Here is a 26,717-nt window from a genome sequence, read left to right on the forward strand (position 1 = left end):
ATTTAATTGGTATTTTGTTTTAGGCTTATATTAAAATGAAATTATAGAATTTGAATAACAATAATAAATAAGATGTATAAGACTCGTTATTGAATGATTTGAAAACTTTAGAAGTAATTTTATATCAAAGTTAGAAAATAAAAATAAAATTTAATTAAAAAGATATTAAAATTAAAGATAAGTGAAAATAAAGATTTAAGATAATCAACTTTAAAAGAAATAAAGAGATGGAAATGATGAGTTAAACGAAGTTAACATAAGCATAATTCAAATAAAAAGAATGCATAGAAGGTATATTGATATAATTAAAAAACTATTATAATTTTGTATCTACAATTTTATTATTTTATATAATCTAATTGAATCAATTCAAATTTGAAAATATACCCAACAAAGTGTATTAAAAATACAACAAACTATTAAGAAATTAGCTAAATATAAAAGCTTCTATTTATAACCTTTTTATACGTTAGTTATTAGTTAAAATTTAAAAGTTGCAAGCGGTTAAGATTTATCCTTAATCACTTTTTACGTATAATCACTTATTTTTTTTTCCTAAAACGAACAGCAAAACAAAGCTTAATATAAATTAATTAATCGGGAGGACATAATGGTAATAACAACCACAAACAATTTAAAATATTATTATTATTACAGACGATTTAGGCAATCTCAACAGAAAATACGGATAAAATTACTCTAAAATCAATGAAAATTTTACGTTTTTTTAAATCCGATTTTTCCAAACTCAAGCTGCCTATAAATTCAAACCATCAATAACAGAAACCACCCCTCTCCATCTCCATTTCCTTCCTCTTTTCTCAAAAAGAAGAAGAAAATCAGCAATGGATTTAAATTCAAAGAAGTCCAACAAAATCAGAGACATCGTACGGCTTCAACAGATCCTGAAGAAATGGCGGAAGCTAGCGAACTCATCGAAGGCGGCGAATAAAATCACCGGCACGGCGGCGGGGCCTGCTGGAAAGAGCATAAAGTTTCTGAAACGGACGTTATCGTCGGCCGGCGGGGAAAGCTGCGGCGGGGCAGTGCCAAAAGGGTATTTGGCAGTGAGTGTAGGGGAAGAGCAAAAGCGATTTGTTATACCGACGTCGTATTTAGGGCATCCGGCGTTTGAGATTCTGTTGAGAGAAGCGGAGGAGGAATTTGGGTTTCAACAAACGGGGGTTTTGAGGTTGCCGTGTGAAGTGTTTGTGTTTGAAAATGTGGTGAAATTGGTGGAGGAAAAGAAGAAAGGGGATTTGTTGTTAGGAGGGGAAGAGGTTTTGAATTTTTGTTCATTGGAAACGTTGCAGTTAACGCCGTCATCACACCGCCCACAGAGTCCAATGTGCAGATAGAAGAAGAAGAAGAAGAAGAAGAACAGAGTTTTCTAAAAAAAAAAAAGAAAAGAAAAGAAAAGAAAAGAAAGCACTTTCTTTTTTCTCTCTTTTGATTCCTCCTTTACTATAATTTTTTTTGGATGAGGTAGATCAAATGTATGAAGAAAAGAGGAAATATATGAAATTATGAATAATATATATATTTTTTCTTTTTGGAATTATTTGTTTTTTCTTTGAATTCAAAAAATCACTCTTAATTTATTCAAAATTAAAAAAAAAACTTGAAAATATTTACATCATTATAAGTGATATCACTATATTGATATATTTAAAATTTTGGTATGATTTGTAAATCTTGATATAGAATGGGATCCCGCTTGTTGAATAACTAAACCCTATTTACCATTAATTTCCATTTCTTATATTTTGGCTAGATCTTATTTTGGTCTCAAATGTAGAGGTAAGTTTTTGTGTGTAGATTCATTTGGATACATGTAGTTTCTTTTAGAAAAAAGACTTAAATATTTGCTTTATTGTTTTAAATTCTAAAAATATTTTAGGATTTTAATTTTGACATGCCAATATGTGTTATGAATGAATTGTTTGGATTTGATTCACAAAGTCTTGAGATTTTTATTAAGAATAATAATTTGGAATTTAATGACATATAAAACAATATTTATTTAGTTTGAGCTTTTTTCCTATTTGTTAGTTAGCTATTCTTCAGCTCCCTTATTTTGTTTTAAATATTTAAACAAAAGTATCTAGGTTTGTATGATGACAGATATAGTAATTTCTAATAAGATGGGATTATAATGTAATGCAATCAAAATCTCAATCTCATATTAGAGGTGCAAATTCTTAACTCAATTTATATATTTTTTTCGAAAATTTAATGTATGTAAAGTTTCAAATAAACATATAATTAAATTAATTAACTTGAACTTTTCAACTCTCCAATTCAAGAACCAACCTAACAACTCGAAAAAAAGATCAAAATTTTCAACCAACCTAAACTACATTTTATAACCCGGGTAGGTTATTTTTTGTGCCCCTACTTCAAACAATCCTTAAAAAAAATGCATAGTCAAACAATTGGTTTAATTGAAATAATTTTCATCCTATAAAATAAAAAAACAGTGACAGAAATTTACGAGGTTCAAGACATTTTAAGATGATGGTTAAAGTAAAGTATACGCTAAATTAAATAATTTAAGAATTTTAATTCAGAGATTACAATTTACAATATGCCACTTGAGCTTCAATGTAAACTCTAATAAGAAGTTAATTAAGATTCAGTACAGATTGAGAATCAAGTTTTTTTTTTTTTTTTTCGAATTTAAATAATTAATTATTTCACATGCATTTTGACTAACTTGGACAGTTCATAAGTAAATATGACAATTATTTTAATTATTCTCGTTAGCCAATTATACTCTATAGTGTATTGGTTCCAGTCTCTTTCTAAATTGAGAAAGGGCTGATAATTTATATGCACATGTTATATATAATGTTGTACGGTGGATATATTTTGATCCTAAACTATAATAAAGTTACATTATGATCAAGTTGATTAATCGAACATAATTAATGATTATTTTAAAGACAATGATATGTTGGATTTGTTTCTTCTTTTATGGTTTGACATTCATTTTTTCTTAGAAAACATGGGTATGATCCAGTGCTCACATGTTCTTGTTGGTTTAGGGTTTAGTACATCAAGTTGAAGTTAATTCTTAGAGGTTGGACTATTTCTAGATCTATGCACACTATACAATTTGATATGCTCGTAGCATAAAAAATGTGTTATCTAATATTTTTTAATTCGGGATTGTTCCATGATTTTATATTTCTATTTCGTTGTTAGGTAGATGTTGAGCATGTAAATGGTAGACCTGAGTGCCAATGACGAAATTGAGCTAAAGTGGGTGTGAGATTGGTGCTACATTGCATCAACTTAAGCAAAATGTCGAAGTAGTGGTTAATTAATTTGCCACCGCCTTTGATCGCGGCCTGACACCCCATGACGCTGTAAGCCAGAATGCCTAAATCTTGTGTAAAGTGCACAACACTGCAGAGCTTCGAAGATGGCCCATGAACTAGCTCCCATCAACGTTACGGCACCATTGATTGATGTTTATTTAAAAAGTTCTATGCCATCCAAGTTAAGGGATCATCAATTCCAACCGTTTCTACATATCTTTCTCTTCATTTTCTGATTTCATAGGACTAATTTACGATCTAAAACAATTTCTTATTGGTCGACATGTCGACAATGAGCTAAAATGTTGTTTTCTAGCTAGCTTAGGTATTGAGTCAAACTTTCAGCCATTTTTAGATGTTTGTGAGGATTAGATCATTTGTATTGGATTGCTTGTATTCACCTTCCAACTCTTTCTTGATTTTGAATGAGAATTTGGTTATATTTTCAGTTTATGATGCATATTGTATATCGTGATATTCACTTGCTTGATCATCGATCCAAGTAGCAATAGGTTAAATTAACTTGCTAGTTGTAATATGGCTTCAATAAAGATTGTTTGATTAGCCTAAGTATAAGAGTTAATTTTAAGATTAAATTTCACTTTTCCAATTAGGTATTTTGCTTACCATGTTCCTAGTTCTAGCTTATATCTTAATATGACTAGCTAACTGAATTATGATGCTTTTCGTCTAGTTTAGTTATTGGTTAATTACGACTAGAGCATCACTCCTAAATTACATTTAATCTCTATATCAGGCTACCATAACATTTGATTATTAAAATGAGCACAACTTTGTAATTCTTAGCATGCTAGGCAGAGTTAGAAGAAGAAAGAAGGACCAATAGACTAAATTAAACCATTATAAAAAGTATACAAAGAAACAAATAGAACATAATTATAATACATGGACCAGGATCAAAATGAAACAAAATTTATGGAGTAACATATACATATTATTTTGTCAATTTTTCTATTTTTAATAATTTCTCTTAATTTAATTGTGTTTGGTTAAAAGGTATTCTTATATTTTTTTTATTCTATTAATTAAGCAACTAATTAACCTCGTAACACGTGGATAGCACAAAAAAAAACTATTTACAAAATATAACAACAAAAAATCAAATGGACTATAAAATGATGAATTTTGATATATTTTGTAAATAGTTTAAATATTAAAATGATCCTTATTTAATTTTAATTTTTATAAATTATTGAAATGAACACAAATATTTAACTTTCAAACATTAATTATCATGCACATCTGATGACAAACAGAGTAATCACTAGGCTACTTACTAGTATGTATGTATGTATCTATATATATATAAAGAAGATAAAATTGAGGAGACACGTCCTTCGGACCTATACTAAATCTGCCGCTGTTCCATATCACTATGGATTCCAACTGAATAGTTTTGTTTTTTAATGTAAATTTTTTTAACTTAATATCTTGTTGTATAACAATTTAGCACTGTTGAAGTAAGGTAAGAGGCTGGTTTTTCTCCCTTTCTATATTATATAAAAGTTTCTTAATTTGTAAACTTTTTGGTGTCATAAATCATAAATGACCCAGCAAATAAAATTATAAAACACTTTTGAACCTAAGATTTGATGAAAAACAATAATTTAGTTTTTAAAATTTAATTAATAATGATTTTATTAGTTGCTTTTCACCTTCTTACTATTTTCTTTATGAATTTAGTAAAGTTTACGTATCACATGAGGTCTTTTAAAATTAATAATAAATAGTAATAAACCAAATTGGTAATATGATAATTTTTTTTTTGCATCTTGCACAGATGTGAATCTGATGCAAAAGTGGAGATGAACTTCAAATCTCTAACCATCTTAGTTCTCCTTCTCTCTTTCTCCACCGCCGTGTACTCTCTACATAATGAAACCACCGCCGCGTGCGCCGCCGAATCCCTACCGGACCGACGAAATCTACGGTCTGATCAAATCACGGTCCTCATCAACGGCTACTACGAGTCCCGCATCCCTCTTCTCCAATCACTAGCCGCCAGGTATGCCGCATCCCCATTCGTACACACCGTACTGATCCTCTGGGGAAATCCCTCAACTTCAACAAAAACCCTAACAAAATTGGCTCAAAACCTCACCACAGGACCCATAACCCTAATCCGCCAATCTTCAAACAGCCTCAATTCTCGCTTCCTTCCCCGAAAATCCATCCAAACCAGTGCCGTTTTGATCTGTGACGACGACGTCGAGATCGACACACCGTCTCTAGAATTCGCTTTCAGAATTTGGGGGAGAAACCCCGAACGACTTGTCGGCTTCTTCGTCCGATCCCACGATCTAGACCTCTCGAGGAGGGAATGGATCTACACCGTTCATCAAGACAAGTACTCGATCGTACTCACGAAACTAATGATTCTCAAGGCGGAGTATTTGTTCGAGTATTCTTGTGGAGGTGGAGCGGCAATGGCCGACATGAGGAGAGTTGTCGATCTGGAGCGTAATTGCGAGGATATCTTGATGAATTTCGTTGTGGCCGATATGTCGAACGCTGGACCTATTATGGTTGCGGCGCAGAGGATCAGAGACTGGGGGGACCCACGGAATGAGTACGATGATGGGAACGAACGGCTGAGATTGAAGGAAGGAGCTAGTGAGATAGGGCTGAGTAATAGGAAAGGAGAGCATAGGAAGAGAAGGGGACGGTGTATAACGGAGTTTCATAGACGGTTGGGAAGAATGCCGTTACGGTATAGTTACGGGAAGTCCGTTAACTCAATCGGCGAACAGGCTTTGTGTAGAAAGGGTAGGAAGTTAGTCCCTTGTGATCAAAATGTACTCTGAAAATTTGAAAAAAAAATGTATGTATTTATGTGTAAAAAATTTGAAATCAAAATATTTCGAAATATAATTTTCCTACATTTTATATTTGAGAAAATTATTCCAATTATTACATTATGCACATATTCTTTTTCAGTTCAATCACATATAAACTCTTAAATTTGGTAAGGTTTGATTCGTAATTATTCATCACATGATCATAATTTCATTTCATTAAACTTTATACAAGTAAATAATATAATGTAAATTTTAAGTATAGCTTAGTTTTATGTTTTATAAAAAAACATGTTGGTTTTTTAGAACTTTATAATTTTTCCATTAGTAAATCTTATCAATACTGAATATGCTTTGGGAGTGATTTTCCAAAATCACTTTTGTTTGAAAAAAAATATACATATTAATGGGCAAATGTTGAAAATTGTTTTAGAAAATGTTAATCCCATCATTCAAATTTTCATTTTTACACTGAGTTTTATGCATGTATTATAAATGACTAGTTCTTCAAAATCTTTAATTATTGTCATTAATTTTTTTGTAGTTATCTTTTCATATGGGAAGAAAAGGCAACTTGTTTTTCTGCCGGGTACCCCATTAAAATCAACTTTCCATTTTTGAACTGTTTGGCAGATCTGCACAAACTTGTTAACAGATCACTATCCAAAAACAAAAATGAAAACACCACTCTCTTTGTAATTAGCAAAAACCACCCTAGATATCACTCATGATTATATTTTTTTACGGATTACAAATGTGGCAAAGTGTTCTTACCACAAATTCTAATGATCTATGGTGTTAAACAAGTATTTACAGTTTTTTTTTAAAATTATTATTATATATGTTAATACTGTAATTCAAATTAAACTCTTAAACTCACATTAGACCGATAAAAATTGAATCTATAAACTTATATCATCGATATAATTTGGATAATTACGTAAGTTGTGAGGTTTAATTTTTTATTAGTTTGATGCCTTAATTTTTAATTTTAGTAGATTGCGGTATGTTTTGCAATTTGCCATTAAAAAAAAAACAATGTTAAATTCACAAAATAATACTGATTTTCAATATTAAAGCAATGGAGAGACTTTGTATTGGAGGATTCAGTTGGATCTTCAAAAACGAGTTCGCTCCTAACTCCTAACATAATTCTTCTACTACATTTTATTGGCGGGAATTTCGGGACTAGATTACGCTGAATGCCGAGGCTTAACCTCTATTCCAAACCTATTTGCCAATGAACGAACAGCCATTGTTCTTCTCCTTGATCCGTTTCGACTCCAATTCTGTACTCTTTTTATAATTTTAGTAATCGGAAGAGCGAAAATTTGAAGTTAATCAGTTAGATTCGAATCGATCGAGAGTTGCCGGAAAGAATGGGGATTCAACCGGAGACGTCGTCGGAGAATCGTTTGGTATTTGCTTATTACATCACCGGCCATGGCTTCGGCCACGCCACTCGCGTTATCGAGGTTGGATTCTGCATTATAGAATGTTGTTTGAATGTGTTCATTTTTTTTCATCATCCTGCTCGTTGTATGCAATGGAGTTTGGATTTCGGTCTGGCTTGAGTTCTTCTTTTCTCGGATTTGTTGTATAAAATTCTGTGAGGTCATTTCTGGCTTCAGATTTCATTAGATTTGGAATGTCGAGTGGTTTCTTCTCTCGCTCGAAATGTTGATTAATTTCGATGTGTATTTTCTGTAATCTTATTTAACTTATAATGCTGAAGGTCTTTTGGAGACAAACTGCTCGGAAAAAATTTGCTGAAATTTCTTTTGTTTTGATTGATTGTGTTCGTCTATGTTGCTGAGGAGTTTTGATTTCGTTCGGTTATGAGCTCGAGTTCTTCTTTCCTTGTATTTGTTGTTTAGAAATCTACGAGGCCAGTTCTTGAGTCAAATTTCCTTGGTTTTCAAATGTCGAAGTGTCGATTTATATTGATCTCGTTTCCTGTAATGTTACTTATCCTGCCAACCTTCTTCTAGAGTAGTTAACGAAAATTTTACTGAAATTTGTGCTGTCTTCTTCGTGGAAATATTATTATTTGTTATAATGCATTACTTTACTACATTGTTGACCTACTTCTTCTTCTTTGCTTGAGAATGGTTAATGTAATGCATTGTTCTGTGCAAAAAGGTTGTTCGGCACCTGATACTTGCTGGCCACGAGGTGCACGTCGTTTCTGCTGCCCCTGAGTTTGTTTTTACTTCTGCAATCCAATCCCCTAGGCTATTCATTCGAAAGGTAAATTTGATCAAAGGCTTATGCCTGACTGCTAGTGATTTCTGCCATGCCGTTCAATCAAGCCTATGTTTCATATCAGTTTTTTGTTTCAATACCTTTCCAATTATTTTTCATTTAAACAATTGAATGAATATATTCTGCCAATAGATATGATGCATAAGTTCAATTTTAATTTGTCTTTAGGTATCGTACCTCTTCTTTTCTATGTGCAATGGTTCATAGTTCATAGTTCATATTATTGATTAGACTTCCCTTCCAATTATCAATGAACTATTATGCATTCTCACCTCTTCTCATTGAGACTCTCAATTGCTTTTATTGGACTCTCACCGAAGCGAGTCATCACTGCACAGCTCACGCTTTAAAAAGTATAAGTTGGATTTGAGAATCTTGGATCACCATAATCCTAGGTATTGATAATTTTGTTAATACTATATTTTCATCTCTTTGTTAAAACATCGTTTTCATATCTTTATCAATACATCTGTTCCTTTTTTCTTTTTTGTTTTGTACCTTGTACCAAACGTACTTGGAAAAATTGAAACGTGCACAATGCATCCGTCTCGGAGACTAATAGTAAATATGGTTTATGTACTCGATCAATTAACAATGATGAACATTTAGATGTAGCTGTTATATTTGGACTAAAAATTGATAGCTTTGGGTTTAACATGTTTTCACGAACTCAGAAATTGAAATTAAGTGCTTGATTTGTTCATTGTTCTTTCTTCTTCCTCTTCTTTTTCTTTTTTCTTTCCTTTTCTTTTTTCCATTTTAAACGAGGTTTCAGGTAAACTACAACCGCATTCGTGTGGAATATCACGGTATAATTAGTTGCAAATAAACCTCAAGTAATTTGTAGATTTATACATTCTTTAATCAATTTTAGGTATTGTTGGACTGTGGGGCTGTCCAGACGGATGCATTGACAGTAGATCGATTGGCATCCTTAGAGAAGGTGAGTACTATCATCATTATCTTTTTATATCTTTCTGATTTCTTTTTTGCGTCCACATGGAACTGTATATCTTTGTTAGATGATTCTTTCAAATACGAAATACAAATTTTACAAAATAAGACATGTTGTCATCCCCCGTTCTTATTAATCTGCTATCTTATCACGACCACTACTTTGTTTTCTTCTTATCGGGTCACTGGTTTTTCATTTCTTTTTTTATTGTTTTACTAATTGTTTTCCATTCCTTTGGCCAATTTTTAGTATCACGAGACAGCTGTTGTGCATCGGCATACGATTTTGGAAACAGAAGCAGAATGGCTGAAGTCAATCAAAGCTGACTTAGTGGTAAATACATATGATATAAGCGTGCTCAAATCATTGCCACTTTGACCGTTTTATCATGTGAAGTGATCATGACATGGAAAATATTGTGGCTCTGGAGCAAATTTTTGAATATATAACAGGAAAACTTTCATGATTGTGGAATTTAAGACACGACAAGAATAATTTATTTTAAATGATATTTCAAGAATTGATAATTTTGCTTCTGCGAAATATAAACAGGTTTCTGATGTTGTACCAGTTGCTTGCCGTGCTGCTGCTGATGCTGGGATTCGCTCTGTTTGTGTTACCAACTTCAGGTAACTCAAGGGCACTGGCATGTTTACTCTTTACTTGTCATATCACTACTTATTTTTCATGATGTCTTGCATTTAGTAACCAAAATGTATTGAAGCCAATAGTCATTAACTTAAGTTTTGCAGTTGGGATTTCATCTATGCAGAGTATATAATGGATGCCGGGCATCACCATCGTTCGATAGTCTGGCAGGTGATTTTTTTTAATTTTATTTTAATATTTGAACCAGTATTTCAATATCCCTAAATGGTCCACATTCTTTCCTTTGTCAGAATTAGGGGTTTATATTTCTATGGAAACTAAATTCAACGGTATCTAGAAATCATTGGCATTCGATCAAAGTAGACAAGAACAAACACAATTTTACGTGGAAACCCTAGTATAAGGAGAAAAACTACGGTGCTGATAATTTTATTATTTTTTTAATACTTGTAAAGGTACAAAAGAGAAGTATTTATAGACAACACGGGCTAAATTAATAGAATAAAAAATAGGGCAAAGTAGATTATGTAACTATACTTGAGCTTTCAACATGAACTAAGTCCATTATTTCTAACAAATTCCCTTCACCATCATGGGGGTTGTTATGATTGTTACTTGTTGGACAGTTTTGTATTCATAAAACTTTTTGCTCGTTTTAACTCCTAAGAAAAATTGAACTTGAAACTTGAGTCTCATTGAAGTCTGTTCATTTTTTTGTATTAATGAATGAAACTGTATTCTGTGATGCTATAATTCTTAATGTTCTTGGCATACACTTGAGCTCTTGTACTGCTTCAATGCAGATTGCAGAGGATTATTCACATTGCCAGTTCCTGATCCGCCTCCCAGGATACTGCCCAAGTATATTTCAAGACAATTGCTTTTTTCCCCTTCCTGCTACTTTATATATATATATATATATATATATATATAGGTTTATATTCACTAATCACTGTCTTTTCTTGATTTTGATATCTGCCTACATGCGTTTTGCTTCTTCAGTGCCTGCTTTCCGTGATGTTGTTGATGCACCTCTTGTTGTCAGAAGGCTGCACAAAACACGGCAGGAGGTTTCGGATTTTACTAAGCTCCTTCACTCGATAACTTCTGTTCATTTGTGATTCTCTTACTCAAGTTCTTATTCTAGGTGAGGAGTGAACTGGGTATTGGAGATGATGTGAAGTTAGTTATCCTTAATTTTGGCGGACAGGTGGGTTGAATTTGTCTATTCTGTACTTTATAGTTTGTGAAATATTTATTAACATCTCCATGTCTGAAGTTTGATCTTTTCTTTCTGGTATAGATGCATTCTTAGACGTTCAACACACTTTGAATTGCCTGGATACACGGACTAGTTTACTGTTTATACACTCGAATTTTTTATGTCACCAAGTCGTAGTTGTGACTTTATTTCTCTTCGGTTGCCTGATTTTGAATTAGTTTTTGGATTCTCACTTAAGATTTACATCTGTTTCATTGTCCGTCTGTCTGTCAGCCTGCAGACTGGAAGTTGAAAGATGAATATTTACCCTCTGGTTGGCTTTGCCTGGTATACCGTCTCATTTGGTTCATTTGTGTGCATAAGTTGCTATCATGCTGTCATTTGTACTTAAATCGTTTTTTTTGGGGGGCCAGGTTTGTGGTGCTTCAGACACTGAAGAGGTTCCACCAAATTTCATTAAGCTCGCAAAAGATGCGTATACACCAGATCTGATAGCTGCTTCTGATTGCATGCTTGGTGTGTAAAATATAATTCTGAAAGTGGTTGAGCTTAATCAGATGGACAAAAGCACATTAAATTATGTTTTTTTTTTTCAGGAAAAATTGGTTATGGAACCGTTAGTGAAGCATTGGCATACAAAGTACCTTTTGTCTTTGTACGAAGAGATTATTTTAACGAAGAACCATTCTTAAGGAGTATGCTTGAGGTGCTATTATGTAGTTTTTATTCAATGATTCTCTCTTTGTAGTTTTTCCTCTTCCTCTACAAATTGGTTAACAAGTCCTATTGGTCACTGTTCTGTAAACAGTATTATCAAAGTGGGGTTGAGATGATAAGAAGGGATTTACTCACTGGTCAATGGAAACCTTATCTTGAGCGTGCTATTAGTTTGAAACCGTGCTATGTGGGAGGCGTCAATGGTGGTGAGGTATGGCCCTTCAAGTTCTATGATATCATTAGATGGTAAAAAAATCGTTGTGCTTGTATCTTTACGGTTTGAGGGACATGATTTTGCATGATTTAGAACTATCAATTTTCTTGACATGATCAATGAATCTATCCTTATGCATTATCGTGTTTTTAATAGGTTCACTGACTTCAGATTTGTACTTTCTTGTTATTAACTTGTTCCCGTTGGGTGTTTACCAAGATATGAGGATATCTTCGATTTCCACTTAAGGCCATGGCATTGATGGGCATGTTAAGTGCGGTTTAGGTGTTTGTTTTTTTTTTTGCTCAAACTTTCACACTTCCAAAGCTATAAGCCTACTTCACTGGGTAGTGGGGATGAGATCTTTAAGAAAATTTTGCAGACAGTTGAGAATCTCATTAAAGAAATGAAATACTCTGATGATATTCGCTGATGATATTCGACTAAGGCAGCTAATATACCTACTGATATTCTTAATTGCACAACTTTTAACTATGATGGTCGTGATAATTTTTACAGTTTACTACTTATAATGTCATTTTAAATTGGAACCTGTTCCCATTTGGACCTTTGGGACCTTCGCTTATTCCCAATTTTTTTGGTTCTTCGTGTGATTCTAGATCTCAATATCAATGAAATTGATGTCTTTACAGTTCACTGTTCATATTTCTTCAAATTCTGTAGATTACAGCCCATATTTTGCAAGAGACAGCTGCCGGGAAAAATTGTACATCGGACAAGGTCAAGAAACTCTTTATCTTATTGTGAAGTATGGGTAAAAAGGAGTTTATATCTATGATTCTATTTGAAAATTACTAAAGAAGTAGTTTCTGTGTTTGTTTTTAATCCCATCAGAAGATTTTCACTTTAGCTTTTTGAAAATGTAGTTTAGTGGGGCAAGAAGATTGCAAGATGCCATAATTCTAGGATATCAACTCCAAAGGGTTCGCGGTCGAGATCTTCTCATTCCAGAGTGGTACGCGAATGCTGAAAATGAATTTGCCCTTTCGATAGGATCACCAACTTGCCAAGTGGATGAGAGAAGCTCGCCAATAGACTAGTGAGAAACTTGTTGCGTCTGAAGAGTTTAATAACTTGGGAGAACAATTTGTATGTATATAATTTGACGTCTCTCCATTTTTTGTTTTAGTTCCATCGAGGATTTTGAGGTGCTTCATGGTGACGTTCAAGGTTTTCCTGACTCAGTAAATTTCTTAAAAAGCTTGGTAGAATTAGATTCTTTGAATGACAATGGAAGCACAGAGGTACGGCGGGAACAGAAGGCTGCTGCTGGACTATTTAATTGGCAGGTTGTGTTCATAAAATAGAGTATTTTTTTTAATTCAATCTCACTACTATTTCATAGTGCTCAAGCATCGCAGTCGATAGTGATGATAATATAATGTTAATGTATCTGGAGGATGATGATAGAACACCAAAATGTGTGTTCGTATATATTGATATAATTCAATATATACTTCTCAGAAATACAATATAGTATTGATACTTCAATCCTTTAACACAATCAAGAAACAAGAAGAACAGTACAAGTAAAAATAAGAACAATACTGATACCAGACATCTCTTCTGCCCCTCCTTTCTCTCGAGGAAATTGGCAGCCTAAACCTCAACAAAATGACTCCCCCCTTCTCTCTCCGACTCCCTTCCCTTTTAACCACTATTTTCTTGTAACTAACTGTGATCCTCTCTCTTACTGCACTCTCCCTCATTTGCACGTGTGTCTTCCTTCTTCTTCCTACTGTATTGAATACGATTGGAGGTCTATCTGATGATTATTACAGCCTTAAGCAGAATAACCTGTTGAATACAATGATTTAGTATTTAGCTATTGCTATTTCACCGTACAAAGTAGTGATGATGATTCCAACATAACTTTCGAACACCGTAGTCTCATGGTCTTAGCATTACTTTTAATCCGTCCTTTTCTTTTGGTGGATGGGCGGTGGTTTGTCACTACAGGAAGACATTTTTGTAACCAGAGCACCTGGAAGGTTGGATGTCATGGGGGGCATAGCTGATTACTCTGGAAGCCTTGTCTTGCAGGTACCATCTATCTTTGATATTGTAGTCTTTTGAATAATAAGGAAAAATTTGGATTAGCAATTAGAGTAGACAAGATGCTATATTGATTCATTTTCAAGATTGTGAGCTCCCTACCTTGCTGAATAGAACCAGGGAACAGATGTCTTGTTGGCTTGACTTTTTTGTTTCAATTTTCCCCATTGTTTTCTCATTTAATATAATATTTAACTTCGTCTTATAACTATTTATATCAGCCGTCACATTTTCACTCAGTTTTCCGGATGATCTCTTCTCTATTACTGTTTCCCAAACAATCCCTTGCATTTCAATCACACACTTACACTGGGGAAATTTACACATCACCTTATGTTACATATCTGTCTCTTTTTTCTGTGGGAAAGTTGGGCTTCGAGTAGAGAATGATGCTAATGAAGAAAAGTCACGTTGGTTGAGCATTTAAGAAATCCAATTTTTCAGGGTAAATCGTTGTAATTATATGTTGTCATCTAATCATTGGTCTTTATGCTATATTTATTATTTTGAGATTGTGAAGCTGATAGATACCTTGATTGATTGTCACTTTAACATATTTTTCACATTCCAATTTCTAATTTACTATTACTTTTTATTTTGTATCTATCTAAAAAAGTTTCCGGCTTCAAATAGAATTTACATATGACGTGAGACTTTCCAACATCTTTTTTTGAAGTTGCTTTTGTACATTATTGTCCAGTGAAATGTTTTCTCATTCTTCCTTCGTCTCCCCTTGCCTCTCCAGATGCCAATAAGAGAAGCCTGTCATGTTGCACTGCAAAAAAACCATCCTAGTAAACATAGGCTTTGGAAGCATGTACAAGCTCGACAGGATTCCAGCGTACAAGGCCAAACACCGGTTCTTCAAATAGTATGTATTTTCTTCTGGGAAGTCCCTCTTTGCACAACAAACTTCTCAGGAACTTTTTTTTTTCTTGTTCATCATTGCATTTGCAATATTTATCTTTTTATTTCAAATTCCCTATTATGAGAAAGTTGGCTCTGGTATTTTCTGAAGAAGTGTCTGATAGAATATACTTACTATCTTGGTAATCTTGTGGGTGAGAATAAAAAAAATGCTAGAGCTTGTAAAAACATACGAAAGAAATTCACATTGTTTGAGGTCTACTTTCTTTGTAATTGTATGTTATCAAAATCAGGTATCGTATGGGTCTGAATTCAGCAATCGTGCCCCAACCTTCGATATGAATCTATCTGATTTCATGGACGGAGGGAAGCCAATTTCGTATGAGAATGCAAGAAAATACTTTAGCAAAGATCCAGCACAAAAGTGGGCAGCATATGTTGCAGGGACCATCTTGGTTTTAATGAGAGAGTTGGGTGTACGATTTGAAGACAGTATCAGTATGCTGGTATCTCTCTATCTTTTATTTTTGCAGCCAGATCTTTAAGTGTAAATATTTAGGTCTCAAGTTTTAATTTCTCCTAGATGCCATACTTTAGCAATCGTCATTTCATGAAAAATACATAGTTAAAGCATTTTGATTCTGCAAGCTTTTTAAACCATATGTTAATTCATCCGTGCATCTTCACCAAAACTCTGTTTGATGGTCATAACGTTTCATGTTATAAAGTTTCAAATCAATTATCATTGAGATCTAGGTCTATGGAGTGAACTTTTCTTTTGGGAATTTTTTTTGTGTTTGATATATATAAAAAATGCAGAGTACTTAATAATCTTTTGCATTCGCTATTTTCTTCATGTTTAAAGGGATTTCGTAATTGCTTTTCAAAATTGGCTAACTTTCATCTTGAGCATGTGAAATTGTGGTAATTCTCATAGTTTTACTTGATTCTTGCTTCTTTAGTCATGTATATCTTGACGATCTACAATTTTCACCAATGGACTCTAAACATTGCAAACACAACAGGTTTCCTCAGCAGTGCCAGAAGGTAAAGGTGTATCTTCATCTGCCTCCGTGGAAGTTGCCTCCTTATCTGCTATAGCTGCAGCACATGGTACGTTTAACTAGGCATGTCTGTATCAAATACAAAGTGTTTTTTTTTTCCCTCTTTATTTCTTTCTTTTTACGGCTTAGTGCCTGGCCATGGAAGCAATGCTAGTAAAACTGCTTTTGGATTAGGAGTATAAGGTGTAAGCTCCTATTTGCAGCGTAGTTGACGTGTTTCTGCCAAGTAAAAGCATTTAACCCAATCTAATCTTCTTACCTAGTGGAAGAGATCGAATGCACTTTGAGTTCTTAACCTCTCATGTGACTTTCAAATTAATCCCTGTGCACTTTAGGCCGATCCTTATCATTGGTTGATGGTGTTCCTCCACAATTTTATGTCGACTGGATTTCTTTAGACTTAATAAATTAACTGTTTCCATATTTGTTGCATGCGAGTGATGCCCAACATTTTTATTAACCGGGTTTGATTTTACTGGCATATTTTCTCGACTAATTAACATCAGTCAAGTTATTGAGCTTCTTTGATTAGAGAAATCAATTGAACGAATATCGTTGATGTTCTACAGGATTGAGTATCAGTTCAAGAGATATAGCTCTACTTTGCCAAAAGGTATGAACCCAAGGATTTAATCTTTACCAAAATCTTCGACTCTACAATTTACCTAACCTCTCAGTTCAATGCACGTACTAGGTGGAAAATTGCATTGTGGGAGCTCCATGTGGTGTTATGGACCAGATGACTTCAGCATGTGGAGAAGCCAACAAACTACTAGCAATGGTGTGCCAGGTACATATAATTATTTCAGGCTGCTTGCATAATGTAGTTTTCCTCTTCAGTGAGATCATATAAAAATTTGCTTGTTATTCTCAGCCTGCTGAGGTACTTGGACTTGTTGAGATACCAAGCCATATTCGATTTTGGGGCCTTGATTCAGGAATACGTCACAGGTATCGTTCAAATTCTCTCAACTGTACGATGGAGAATGTACTCTTGTGTTCTCTTGCATAAGAATTTTGGCCATAAGTGGTGAGCTCGGATATTTTTTTATTTCTTCCACTTCACAATTCTGTTTTCTAGCAAAGAAAAAACTTGCCTAGTTGCTAATTTTACGAATTATTCATTCATCATGGCATGCTTGTTTTACCATGGCATCATATTAAATTATATCCTTTAAGTTGAAGTGCATCAAACGTACTAAGATTAAAGACCTGTGTAAAAAGCTTGCTCGCCCTGTTGGAACTTCTAAAAACTTGCCATCACTAGTGAGTTGATCCCGAGCTGTGAGCTATGGCTGATTTGCATCTTTATAAAACCCAATAAAGTTTTTCTGTTTCAGGCAAATATCTCAAAGCATCCATGTACTGCAGCAAATTGTCCACATCTTTTTATAATTAACACGAAGCCTTATTCGCAAGAGATTGACGTTAAACTAATTTTTTAATGCTACATTGTTTCTTTGGCAGTGTTGGTGGTGCAGACTATGGTTCTGTAAGGATAGGAGCGTTTATGGGTAGAGAGATCATCAAGTCTACAGCATCTTCTATGTTACCAGTGTCATCTTCCGTCATCAATGGTGTAAGTAATTATGATTCTGAGGATAATAGTGTGGAGTTGCTTCAAACTGAATCTTCATTGGACTACTTGTGTAACCTTCCGCCTCACAGGTAATCGATGATCCACTTAACCTTTTCCCTTGAACTAGAATGTTGGATCCGTGACAAGCTCTCCTTAATTACATCTCTTCTGAAAATGAACTCTAATTCCAATCCTCATCTATTATGCGATAGCCATTTTATAAAACACGATGAAAGATAATTTCTCTCTTTCTTGATAGGAAACTATTATTGTAGACCAAAATAGAAGAGCAAAACAGCTGGCTCTCTATCAGAAACTAGAAGAGCTTTCTAATTGTTAATAATCATAAAAATGTAGTAGTGTAATAACGAAAGAATTTCTCTTCTCTCTTTCCTTATGATATTATGGACCAGAGTAGGAGAGTAAAAAAGCCTAAAGGACGGGATAAAGAGAATCTTTGTCCATTATTAGAAGAGCCTTCAAATGGTAATAATTAGAAAAAAGTTGTAATGTAATTACAACAGGAGAGTTTCATGTGGTTACACCACTATCCAGAAGTAGTATCTACATTATTAACAAAAGTAAAGAATCTAACCATTTGATCTTCAAATGTTTTTTATTCTCTCCTTGCATGTAATCAACCATATTTTTTAACATATATATGATGTGCCTTCTAACTAGTCTTCAATCTATTTCAGGTATGAAGCTATTTATGCTAAGTTACTTCCTGAGTCCATTACTGGGGAGGCTTTTGTGGAGAAATTTGTTAATCACAATGATCCAGTCACCGTGATCGATGAGAAGCGTAGCTATGCAGTTAGAGCTTCTGCAAGACACCCTATATATGAAAACTTTCGTGTCAAGGTCTGGAATTATTATTATAAATTTTAGCATCAGTTGCTTTGCAATATTGACTCCTAAAGAAATAACCCCTTAACCAACTTAACCCCGCCCCTCTCACTTCTATGTGAATAGGCCTTCAAAGCATTGCTTACTTCCGCAACTTCTGATGAGCAACTTACATCCCTTGGAGAGTTGTTATATCAGGTTTGTTTAAGTGTCTAATCGGTAAAATTTAAAATAGCATCACGATGAAATTACAACATTTTGGAAGGAAAAAGAATGAATAACCAATTAAACGCGTTTAAAAGAAAATCTTATAACTTAAGTTTAATAATATAGGAAAATACTCGAAGGATGTTTTAGACAAGAAGTTGTTTATTATTATTAAGTCATAATAGTTCATGTTTGTGATGTAGATTATTTTAATTTGAGTTATAATAGTATATGTTTTAGACGTAAACTATTTGAATTTGAAAGAAAAAAAATGATGAATGTCAAATAGTAAAAACGGTAGTAAACGAAGATTTTAAAATAGTATTAAATGTAGTTAATTTGAAACTACAAAATAGTATTTATCGTAGCAAAAAGAGATTATTATAGCTCAATTAGTGGCTTTCTTCCAAAGGTGCTATTATACAAGTGTTCTTTTTAATCGTTTGCATAAAGATTATTGTTGTGATTTAGCTATGAATAAACAAAACAAATTACAAAACAAAAGTTGACTAAAAGTGGATGTTTTTGTGTGAGACAGTGCCATTACAGTTACAGTGAGTGTGGGCTAGGGGCAGACGGGACCGATAGGCTTGTAGAGTTGGTACAAAAGGCCCAGCACTCTAAGTCTGAAGATGGGACCTTATATGGAGCAAAGATTACTGGCGGCGGATGTGGCGGAACTGTTTGTGCCATTGGCAAAAACAGCTTACGCACCACCCAGCAGATCATTGAGGTAACTATTTTTGCTTTTTTCCTTCGTGTTGTTATTATTATCATCGTTTCCTTTTTTCTAATATCCCATCCCCCCGATGCTTGTTCACACTTTTTTCTTTCTTTCACGGGTTCGACTATTCGTCGAAGTTCAATCTTCTACCTTTTAGGTTAAAGTTATAAAGCTAACCTAAATAGAGTTTAGTTGGTTAAGACACGATTCTAAATCTTTGACTAAAAAGACAAATTTCACTTCACATGATGGACTCAGTGAGAACCGAGAGGGATGTCTTTGCCAGTCGACTCTTTTAGTACCCTATTAAAACTTTTTTTTTCTTATCACTTATTCTTGAAAAAGAAAATAATCATATTACTTTTTGAAAAAGGTAAACAAATTTTTAAATTTTTAAATGCACGTTTACTTTTTAAATGAAATCAAAAATAGTTTTAAAGTGATTTTCCGTTTACAACTAAACGGTATCATATTATGTTTTTTAAATTATACAGAATATTTTACTTTATTTATATGTTTAATTTTTTCAAAATTAAACATGAAGTTAGTAGAGAGCGAGGGGCTTTCAAAAGACATTGAATCTTGTTTTAGAATATTTATCTTTTAGTCTTCCAAACTTACCCAGTCTATAATATAAACACTATTTTAGAAATTGAAAATCGAATAGATTATCAAACATCTTTTAAAAATCATATATTCTTCCTTTATAAATTTATCTCATTCTCTATTTCCTTGTGCTCAAATTTTTATAAACTATTTAAAAAAGAATTAATGTTTAATTTGAAAAAATTGTTATGAACAAAACTATTTTTACTTAAATGAGCTATATATTTGTAAATAGTTCCAATATTAATTTGAGGACAAAGTATGTTAATATTATGTTGCTTGATAAACTTTTAGTTTTATGTTTTTATTTTAAAAACGTCGTTCCGATATACTTTTTTTAAAATTATGTATGTATATATATTCAAAAGCATGTGTGTTGTGTTTCTTCGTTTATTTCATCCAACTGATTAGAAAAATAAATTTGAATCTTCTAAAAATGTGTTTAACTATCGTATAAGAACGTTAAATTAGATCTCCCCCTCAAAAAGAAAAAACAAAAAACAAACAGTTATCTATTATTTTTTACTCACTAAACTTCTTTAAAAATTTTACAATTTTCAACTATGAAAAAAAGAAAAAGCCATTTTACCTTAGAAAAAAGAATGCCATGTTACTGGCTGAACAATGTTTGATGTTTCTATGTTGACAACTTTATAGATTAATGTATCTTATTTTAAATGCAAACGGAAGTGCTGCCAAGTGGTAATAATATATTTTGCCTAGACTCAATAAGTAGTCAAAGTGAATAAATAGATTGTTATATTACAAAGTTATAGGATGACACAAATTTTCAATGAATCCTTAAAAACTGACTGACCTTATCGTACGGGTTATTGGTTGATCCCCCAGATTCAACAAAGGTACAAAGATGCAACGGGTTACTCTCCCTTTATTTTCGAAGGTTCTTCTCCTGGCGCAGGAAAATTTGGGCATTTGAGAATAAGAAGACGCAGCTCTGGCTCTCCCAAAATTAAATAAATCTATTACGTAAAAAGTCATAAATCTACGCAGTGGCTCTGCCAAAATAGCGTCCCATTTTATGTTCATATTCCATGCAATAATGTTTTTATAAGTAAGTTCGGTTTACTTATTTATTTGTATAATTGTTCAGTCTCTTCGTATTGCAGCTTTATTTGCTAAAACCTGACCAACTTATTTAAACTTTGATGTACTATAAAAAGTAGATATATTTAATTACTTAAACTACTTGAATTTCAAATATAGTTTTAAGGACTGGAAAAGAGAGGCTACATAGTGTTTATGGGCTCTTAAAACGGTTGTTGTAATTGGAAGGGTGTAGACATTTGATACGTTAGTTCTTTTTCGTATTGTTAAATTTATATGAGAAAGATTGAAGTCTTGAAAATGAAATATTTATCTTCTCAATTTCTTATAATAATCTTCATTTATAAGTAAAAGATTAAGCATTCTAAGTTAAATTTTAAAACAAGAACATTTATTTGAAAATAAAATTGTTTGATAACAATTTTTAATTTTTGAAAATAAAGCATATATTTCTTTATCATGTCTATAATGTTTAGCATCTTCTAAATTATAAAGATTAAATTCAACTACTCGTCGAAGATTAAATTCTAACCAAATTCTAAAAACAAAAGATAACTTTTTTAAAGGCTACTCTTTTTCTTTTTTCAAATTTTAGCTTGGTACCATTTTGATTTTTTATTGGGCTTGTATTTTCAGAATTTTATTTGTCCATAGTATTTAATTTTTTGAGTAAAAATTTGAATCATCAACCAAAGCTTAATCATTTGTAATTAATTCGATAACCATTTGATTTTTATTTTAAAATCAATGTTTATAATCCACCAAATAAATGTGTGTATTTTTTTTTACGTAGTTAAAAAGTAGAATTTTCAAATTTTATGTCAAGCTCTTAAAACTATAAAAAAAATAGTTAACTAAAAACTCAAATATTTACCAAAAAAAAAAACGAAACAAAAATAAACAAATTACGAAGAAATGATTGAAAAAAAAACAAATCACTATCAAATAAAACTTGAACTTCTAACCACGAATTATGATTTTATACTTTAGATATAAATCTTATGTAACATTTTAAATTTTTTTTTGTCAATGGTCTATCATTGATGATAATAAAGTCTATTATCAGTGGTCTCTCATTAAAATTTTTTAGTCCGTGGTCTATCATTGATTACAATAAAGTCTATTGTTAATAAACTTTGTTATCTTTGTAATTTTTTTAAAATTTTACCATATACTTGATTATTGTCTCTAACATTACTATCTATTACATTAAACTTTATTTACTTGGACGAGGACTTTCTAAACCATCCCCACTAATAAACTTCAAGCCATTTAAGAGATAAAAAGACTTTTAACATTAAACAACTTTGTCAAAATAAACGCTCGGAAAGCAAAAGCTTCTATTTTAAATGAAAGTAAAAATCGGTTGAATGAGTTATGAAACTATGAAGAACAAATATAAGGATTATAAATTAGTAGAAAAACGAGTATGGAAATATAGGACTACCTGTAGATTGGAGAGCTAGTTCTTAGCATCGCCTATCCTTCTCCATTGGAGACCATAAAATTTTAGGGTCCGGGGTGCTGCTCATACTCTTCCATAAATTCCTCGACCATCTCAATGTATGCTTCCAGATGATCTCGCCTCCACTCCTTGCAATTTTCAGCAGATAAAATTTAATTTAAAAATAGAATTACATTTTGTGTTCATGTACTTCCAAGTTTCAATCACAACACAAGTATCAAAAAAACAAAATCATCATGTCAAAATTTACGTCACTGTTTGGTAACCATTTTGTTTTTTGTTTTTTGCTTTTTTTTTTTTTTAAAATTAAGTCTTAAAATACAATTTTCACGACCAAATTTCTTTTTTTGTTATCTACTTTCTATCGATGGTTTTTAAGAAACAGAGCCAAAATTTGAAGGTAAAAAAATAACTTCTAAAAAGTTGTTTTTGTTTTTGAAATTTGATTAAAAATTCAATGATTGTACTACACTAATCATTGTAAGAGATGAAGAGCAAATAAGCCTAATTTTCAAAAATAAAAAACCAAAATCGAAATAATTACCATGACTTTTTTATTTGCAGAGTGAAATAAAAACGGTTTATTTGTGGACTAACAAAAATCTACCAAGGAAATTAAAATCAAATTTAACAAGTTTCGATACATACAATGAATTCATGATGCAAAGTTGCAAACATAAGGATAGCTTAAACTAAATTTGGAACATCTATCATAATCTAGCTCGTAGGATGAAACTTAATTAATTGAACTTATATTGGTGCACGATTAAATTATTGTTGAACTCTGTGCAGTTGAGGATGCTGTAAGGTCAAAAACAAAACGTTTCTTCTCCGTAGGCATAATGCACAAACATTATATCATGATGCACGAGTGGAGCAAGAAAAGTGATAAGCCACGAACTACTAGAGTGTATGTATGTAAGTGCGAGAAGAGAGGACGGATACGTGTGTGGGTAATATGTATAGATTGTGTGAGGCTCAATGGAATATTGTTAGTTAGAGGGGCCTCGGGGGAGTGACCGTTTGAGTTTGTGGGGGAGTTATCTTTTTGCTAAATTACTGTAATTGCTCTCTTTACAAGAATTTGGAGAGGAAGGAGAGCTCTTGAATTCTCCATATACTTTTTGATAAATAAATTGGGGCCAAGGTGCTAGAGATGAGCAAGAACCAAGGCTCAGTTCAATGAGATCAGTAGTAGACAGGCGTCAATGGAGGGGAAGGTAGATAACCTTTCAGAGCGGTCTCCAACGGAGACAATGTGCAACAAGGGTGGAACGACGGAGAGGACAGTTACCGATAAAGGAAAGGGGATCGTGGGTTCAATCTCAGTGGAAGCAAAAAGATAACCCCACCCCACAAATCCGAACGGTATGTACCGCACTGTCAAGGCCCCCCTAACTAACAATATTCCTTATGTACATAAACTCTAATAATTTGGGACCTATCGAAAGGATAGTGTTTTTACCTCAAAATCCCAGTCTCCATACAAGTTTGGATCCTTTTCGTTGCCCCAAACATAAGCATAAACTAATAGCTTCTCCAAACTATCCTGCAAAGAACCATTGACAAACTAAAAACCAATCTTAAAGCAGAGGAAAAAAGGCAAGTGAAATATACCGTAAATAATTAAGACCTCATTTGGTAACGATTTTGTTTTTGTTTTTTAATTTATTTTTGTTTCCTCTAATTTTTTTTATTATAGTTTTCACAATTGTTAAAAGAGACAAGTTTCCTAGTCAAATTCTAATAAAAAAACAAGTTTTTTAAAATCTTTTTTTAGTTTTGAAAGCTTGTCTAAATTTCTTAACACGTGAGTGTGGAAAATGTAAAAACTTACTTTCAAAAGCCAAATGGTTATCAAATATAGTACACGTGACAAAAGCTCCTCAGAAAGTACTGCAAGTGCAGTAGAATAGCTATATGAAGTCGATGTTAATTAAGTTTTTCAATTCCAAGTAACTTACCAAAGGGTACTAGTGGTGAATAACTACGATATGTATGCATAACAAGTTTTTCTCGTAGAAATATGCATTTGTAACAGGTTGAAAAAACGAATACCAGAAGTTAGTATTTCATAGTAGGTCCGTACTTGATTGTAAAGGTATGAAAAACTTGACAATAAAATACGGTCGAGCACCAAGATTAGTCAAATACTTATACCATTAAAGAGACCTCAACTGTAATCCTCTTGTATTCAAAATCCTCATATGCGTCTAAGAGATGCATTTCAGAGTCTTTGATCCCTGAAATAATCTGCAGCGTAATAGCTCAACATGAAAACATAAAATGATGTGGGCAAATATTCAGGTTTGTTACTCGTCGCCCGTGAGTAAATTCAACAAGGATGGTATTACAGACCTTCCCAGATACTTTCTTGCTTGTAACAGGTATGATCGCTGGATAAAGACGTCCTTTAACACTCAGTCTTTGGCTGCAAAATTTCAAGCAAAATACAAATTTCAATCATGAACTCAGGAATGCAAGCAAGCAATAGAAGAATTTTCTTAATCATTCCTGGACAAAATGCTAATCGCATAAACTAAGAATCAAAACCTAGAAATTAGAACAAGCAAATAGATCATATGCAGTTGTGTTTGTAATAGTTATTTGGAGATCCTGATCTGTAAACTTCTAAAGAGAAGACTTAAGCAGATAAAGAACATAAATTCAAGGAAATCATAAGATGGATGCAATAAATAAAATTCTCCTCTAGAAAACCGGCATAAATTGGACTACCATCAAGTCACACACCTATCTCCAAATGTCTCCAAAGAAAATAACCGAAATGATATGCAAATCATACATAGTGAGAGTGTAAAAGAATATTTGTAATGTAATACTGTAGAATAATATTTCGAATGTAATCCTTCTTATCGTAAGGCTGACATTAACTGAAAAACAAAATCCAGAAAATCACAGGTACAGAATTCGTTAAGAATACTTGATACAAGATCAAGATCCACAGACCACAGACTTTTGCGATGACAGAACTAAACAAAGAGAAGCATCAAGCATCAATTCAAACCAAAAAAAATATAATAGCGCTATGAAATTCTCCTTTAGAGAAACATCACGAATTTGTCAAAAGAGATGAAAATAACAGTGACAATTTGGAAGTCAAAGAGCTAGGATTAGAACTATATTTATGTAATCCTTCCGCGTGATGATGCAAAAATAAACCAAGAAAGGAAACCGAGAAAATCACCAGAAGCATAACAGTTCACTTATAATACTTGATAAAAGATCAACATCCACAAACTTCTACAGAAACAAATTAAACAAGGAAACAGCATCAATCCGAGTGAGATTAATTATACCGAGTGAAATTCTCCTTCAGGAAATCAGCACAAATTAGCATCATCAATGCGACTTTAGCCTCGAATTGATTGATTGAAAGAGAAGAAAATAACAGCACGATTCGCAAACCAAAGAGCCGAGAGTAGAAGAGTATTTCTCATCATAATCCTTTCTCGCATAACGCTAATGTTAAACTAAGCAGCAAAACCTAGATAATCCAAAACAAGCATGACAGTTCGGCAACAATACAAAATAGAAAATCAACATCCACTTACTTATCCAAATACAAATTAAGCAGAGAAACAGCACAAATCCAAGTAAATCAAAAGATCAATAGAGTAAATCAGAATCAGAATATAACGAACAGGAATTAGGCTATGATCGATGAGACTTTTACTTCGAATTCAACAAAATAGAAGAAGCTAAGAATGAGGATATGAGAAATAAAAAGGTTAAGAGTAGGAGAAAAAATACGTACTAGCCATTGAGAACGGCATCAGAAGATTGAGGAGTACGCTTCAAGAGGATACGAAGAACTTCATCAGCCATGAGAGAGCCGTAGACGAAGACAGAGTGAAGATTCTGCTGCGGATGAAGAGACGCGCGAGCAGCCAGAGATGCTGAATCCATTTCCCACTCAAATTGCTTATAGTTTCTACAAGAAACTAACTGAACGGAACCCACCATCTATTTATATATGTCTACGGATTTCATTTCTTCTTCTTATTATTGTTATTAGTTTCAAGTTTACTCTATGTTCTACATGTTGGCTCATTTGGTTTTGTGAATTTTAAGAA

General features: G+C 32.9%; 4 protein-coding genes across 9 annotated transcripts; 3 read left to right on the forward strand and 1 right to left on the reverse strand.

Moving 5' to 3' along the window:
- Positions 1-768: 768 nt before the first annotated feature.
- Positions 769-1,561, forward strand: LOC103503729 (protein SMALL AUXIN UP-REGULATED RNA 51). The gene has a single exon (XM_008468047.3). The coding sequence runs from the start codon at positions 846-848 to the stop codon at positions 1,356-1,358; it is 513 nt and encodes a 170-aa protein (XP_008466269.1). The 5' UTR covers positions 769-845; the 3' UTR covers positions 1,359-1,561.
- A 3,402-nt stretch (positions 1,562-4,963) lies between these two features.
- Positions 4,964-6,242, forward strand: LOC103503730 (glycosyltransferase family protein 64 C3). The gene has a single exon (XM_008468048.3). The coding sequence runs from the start codon at positions 5,150-5,152 to the stop codon at positions 6,146-6,148; it is 999 nt and encodes a 332-aa protein (XP_008466270.2). The 5' UTR covers positions 4,964-5,149; the 3' UTR covers positions 6,149-6,242.
- A 989-nt stretch (positions 6,243-7,231) lies between these two features.
- Positions 7,232-21,466, forward strand: LOC103503733 (L-arabinokinase-like). 3 transcript variants are annotated; one of them, XM_008468054.3, is made up of 28 exons: positions 7,232-7,614; positions 8,282-8,389; positions 9,279-9,347; positions 9,609-9,692; positions 9,912-9,988; positions 10,112-10,178; positions 10,772-10,829; positions 10,971-11,038; positions 11,116-11,178; positions 11,464-11,517; positions 11,604-11,706; positions 11,787-11,896; positions 11,999-12,118; positions 12,806-12,862; positions 13,009-13,181; positions 13,272-13,431; positions 14,102-14,185; positions 14,943-15,068; positions 15,358-15,570; positions 16,090-16,177; positions 16,698-16,741; positions 16,823-16,918; positions 17,003-17,079; positions 17,596-17,796; positions 18,406-18,571; positions 18,683-18,754; positions 19,302-19,496; positions 20,943-21,466. In XM_008468054.3, exons 1-28 carry the CDS (start codon positions 7,519-7,521, stop codon positions 21,069-21,071), a joined length of 2,958 nt encoding a protein of 985 aa, XP_008466276.2. In that variant the 5' UTR covers positions 7,232-7,518; the 3' UTR covers positions 21,072-21,466. The 3 variants fall into 3 exon arrangements, with proteins under 3 accessions (XP_008466276.2, XP_016903567.2, XP_008466277.2); XM_017048078.2 differs by having other exon boundaries at positions 9,931-9,988; positions 10,132-10,178; XM_008468055.3 differs by lacking the exons at positions 7,232-7,614; positions 8,282-8,389 and having other exon boundaries at positions 9,283-9,347; positions 10,132-10,178.
- On the reverse strand, positions 20,784-26,717 carry LOC103503732 (AIG2-like protein D). Of its 4 annotated transcripts, XR_007820209.1 has the most exons (7): positions 26,399-26,681; positions 25,941-26,128; positions 24,982-25,054; positions 24,784-24,876; positions 24,089-24,172; positions 22,606-22,751; positions 20,784-21,003 (listed from the first exon to the last, which is right to left on the reverse strand). XR_007820209.1 is itself a non-coding variant. In XM_051083620.1 (5 exons), exons 1-5 carry the CDS (start codon positions 26,605-26,607, stop codon positions 22,668-22,670), a joined length of 543 nt encoding a protein of 180 aa, XP_050939577.1. In that variant the 5' UTR covers positions 26,608-26,679; the 3' UTR covers positions 22,288-22,667. The 4 variants fall into 4 exon arrangements, 2 of the variants coding, with proteins under 2 accessions (XP_050939577.1, XP_008466275.2); XR_007820208.1 differs by lacking the exon at positions 25,941-26,128 and having other exon boundaries at positions 26,399-26,717; XM_051083620.1 differs by lacking the exons at positions 20,784-21,003; positions 25,941-26,128 and having other exon boundaries at positions 22,288-22,751; positions 26,399-26,679.

Source organism: Cucumis melo, chromosome 4 (genome assembly GCF_025177605.1).
Source record: "Cucumis melo cultivar AY chromosome 4, USDA_Cmelo_AY_1.0, whole genome shotgun sequence".
Classification (NCBI taxonomy): Eukaryota; Viridiplantae; Streptophyta; class Magnoliopsida; order Cucurbitales; family Cucurbitaceae; genus Cucumis; species Cucumis melo.

Coding starts and splice junctions, on each gene's coding strand:
- LOC103503732 (XM_051083620.1), bottom strand. CDS start 26,607: ATGGTGGGTTCCGTTCAGTTAGTTTCTTGTAGAAACTATAAGCAATTT. Junction 24,173..24,783: donor CAGTTGAGGTCTCTTTAATG/GTATAAGTATTT, acceptor GGTTCTTTGCAG/GATAGTTTGGAGAAGCTATT. Junction 22,752..24,088: donor ATGGAGACTGGGATTTTGAG/GTAAAAACACTA, acceptor GAAAATTGCAAG/GAGTGGAGGCGAGATCATCT.
- LOC103503733 (XM_008468054.3), top strand. CDS start 7,519: ATGGGGATTCAACCGGAGACGTCGTCGGAGAATCGTTTGGTATTTGCT. Junction 11,179..11,463: donor TCCTTAATTTTGGCGGACAG/GTGGGTTGAATT, acceptor TCTGTCTGTCAG/CCTGCAGACTGGAAGTTGAA. Junction 15,571..16,089: donor AAGACAGTATCAGTATGCTG/GTATCTCTCTAT, acceptor CAAACACAACAG/GTTTCCTCAGCAGTGCCAGA.
- LOC103503729 (XM_008468047.3), top strand. CDS start 846: ATGGATTTAAATTCAAAGAAGTCCAACAAAATCAGAGACATCGTACGG.
- LOC103503730 (XM_008468048.3), top strand. CDS start 5,150: ATGAACTTCAAATCTCTAACCATCTTAGTTCTCCTTCTCTCTTTCTCC.